At 41.1% G+C, this 2,860-nt stretch overlaps 1 protein-coding gene across 2 annotated transcripts in view; it reads left to right on the top strand.

Moving 5' to 3' along the window:
• The window catches only part of pik3c3 (phosphatidylinositol 3-kinase, catalytic subunit type 3), a gene marked incomplete in the record, with an annotated part of 19,645 nt that overhangs the window by 12,338 nt on the left and 4,447 nt on the right, over nucleotides 1-2,860 (top strand). For both annotated transcript variants that reach the window (XM_014025518.1, XM_014025519.1), the window contains 3 exon segments: nucleotides 497-613; nucleotides 2,175-2,306; nucleotides 2,565-2,693. In XM_014025518.1, coding sequence (XP_013880972.1) covers nucleotides 497-613; nucleotides 2,175-2,306; nucleotides 2,565-2,693 — 378 coding nt within the window.

Raw genomic sequence — 2,860 nt, forward strand, 5'->3', positions numbered from 1 at the left:
CCTCTGTAACTTTGCTCCAGTTCATTTTAGCAGCATGAATCTTTGCACAGGTAATGTTCACAAGTGGATTTATGGTTTCCATAAGTTTTAGTCTTGTTCATTATGGTCTTAAATGGGTTTTATACTGACCAATGAAAAAGTTATTCAGATTGAAGTGAAAAAATATATATGTTCCATCCTCAATATCTCTAAAACCACAGCACCTGTATTAATACTTGCCCTTCTAATAAAATCTCCCAAGTGTTAGCTTTAGTTTGATACCAAGATTATTTAAGTTGAGCTTGTAAATGCTGAGATACACTCAGTTACATTTCACCCTGGTATTTTGAGCAAAAAGCTCAACAAAACCTCTTGGAGATTAAGAGGTTAATTTGATACCRTTCAGTGAAACATTCTTTTAAAGTCTGATGTTTTATTTTTATTATTTTTGTCAATTTTAAGTATCCATGTAGCTCACCCGAACCCTTTTTTCATTCAAACTCTTCTTCTCTTTCAGCACGACAGGAGTGTGAGGGTGATGCGCTCCCTTCTGGCTGCTCAGCAGACTTTTGTAGACAAACTAGTGCAACTCATGAAAGCTGTCCAACGGGAGAGCGGAAACCGTAAGAAGAAGGTAAACAACCCATTTGTGTCAAAAAAACATTCAAACTGAAGTGTGAAAATCAAGAACTAAATGGCGAGTTKTACCAAAATGTGTGGGTCGTGTTTGATTTCAGATGTTAAGTCAAGTCAATTTTATTTATATAGCACATATAAACACAACTGCCGTTGGCCAAAGTGCTTCACATGTTAAAAACACCAAGAGTTGAAGCCTGTCTGATATGAAGGGGCAGCTGGTTCCACAGTTTAGGAGCCACAACAGAAAAGGCCCGATCACCTCTGTGGACCAGTCTGGACTGTGGGACAGCCAAAAGCAAATGATCACTGGATTTAAGAGATCTGGGAGGCACATAGGGCTGCAGGAGGTCTGACAGATATCGAGGAGCCAGTCCATTCAGAGCCTTGTAGGTCAGCAATAAAACTTTAAAAACTATTCTAAAAGAAACAGGGAAGCCAGCACCGGGGAGATATGATCACGCTTTTTTGTTCGTGTTAAAAGCCGTGCTGCAGCGTTCTGAACTAACTGCAGTCGTGAGAGGCCAGCCTGACTAACTCCAACATACAGAGTTACACTAATCCAGCTGAGATGTAATAAAAGTGTGGATTACACATTCAAAATCTCTGAGAGGTAAAAAGGATTAACTTTAGACAAAAGTCTAAGTTTAAAAAACAATCTCTTTACTACAGAACTAATCTGTTTCTCAAAGTTAAAATTTGAATCAAAGATCACCCCCAAATCTTTGACATACGATTTTAAAGATGGCTCTAAGGTACCAAGATCTATAGGGGAATCACTGTGATTAATGCTGGGTCCAAGAATAATAACTTCAGTTTTATTGTCTTAAAATTTTAAAAAGTTAGAAGCCATCCAAGTTTTGACCTCAGTGAGGCAGTCAAAGATTGGTTTTAATGAAGAATTATTGTGCTTAAATTGAAAATAGATCTGGGTGTCATCTGCGTAGGAATGAAAAAGGATGTTAAATTTTCTAAAAAAAAATAGCCTAAGGGTAGCATTTTTATTTATTTTTTTATTTATTTACTGTTATTTTACCAGGCAAATCCCATTGAGATCTCAGATCTCTTTTTCAAGGGCGGCCTGGGCCTGAAGGCAACCTATACCTAGCATGTATATGGAAAATAAAATGGGACCAAGAATGGAACCCTGGGGAACTCCACAGGGTTCCCCAGGGGGCTGAGGAGGAAACAGAATTTCCTAGGTTTACAGAAAAATTCCTGTCAGAAAGGTGAGACCTGAACCAGTCCAGTGCAGAGCCTTTGATACCACACTGGTCTAGCCTAGAGAGTAAAATATTGTGGTCTACTGTATCAAAGGCTGCTGTCTGGTCTAAAAACAAAAGAACAGCAGAGTCTCCAGAATCTGTAGCAATTAAAAGATTATTAAAAACCTTTAAAAGTGCAGTTTCTCTGTTGTGAAGGGCTTTAAAACCAGATTGAAACAATTCAAGAATTTTGTGAGCACTTATGATTAAAAAAGGAAGTTTAGAGATGGGCCTAAAATTTGAAAGGACAGGATATATTTGTTAATATAAGCTTTCCTTCACACGTGCCTGCAGACGGAGAGGCTGCAGTATCTGCTGGCAGACAACGAGAAGGTGAATCTCTCCGACATTGAGCCGATTCCTTTGCCTCTGGAGCCCCAGATCCGGATCAGAGGGATCATCCCGGAGACGGCAACACTTTTTAAGGTGCAACAAAAAAAGCCGACTTCAAACGATGCAACTTTGTTAAGCATGTGTGAGACAGAGGGGATCTCTAACCACCAGGACAAAACATAACAGCTCTGCGTCCAAGTCATCTCATCGTGCAGAAACACACATCCTTTCAGCTTGTTTTTCAAGAAACTAAACATTTACCAGCTTGTGTCTGTAGGCAAGGAGTGACTGCGTCTTCAGGAACAATCCTGTTCTCCAGGGTTTGATGTAAATCTCTCCTCTTTGTGTCAGAGCGCTCTGATGCCGGCCAAGCTGATCTTCAGAACCGAGGACGAAGCCATGTACCCRGTCATCTTCAAACACGGAGATGATCTGAGACAAGACCAGCTCATCCTGCAGATCATCTCGCTCATGGACAAGGTGAGATCGGTTCACGTTTTTGGGGACATCAGAGCGGGCCGTCAGCAGGCAATGGGACTCAGACTAGTCTGTAAATTGTCGAAAGTGTGCGTGTGGTCGCTGGGGGGACTCTCCCAGATCTCTCCTATGGTCTGATCTGGGGGGTGGGTGGGCAGATCTTCCCGTGC

This window comes from Austrofundulus limnaeus, unplaced genomic scaffold, assembly GCF_001266775.1.
Source record: "Austrofundulus limnaeus strain Quisiro unplaced genomic scaffold, Austrofundulus_limnaeus-1.0 Scaffold482, whole genome shotgun sequence".
NCBI classification, from domain to species: domain Eukaryota; kingdom Metazoa; phylum Chordata; class Actinopteri; order Cyprinodontiformes; family Rivulidae; genus Austrofundulus; species Austrofundulus limnaeus.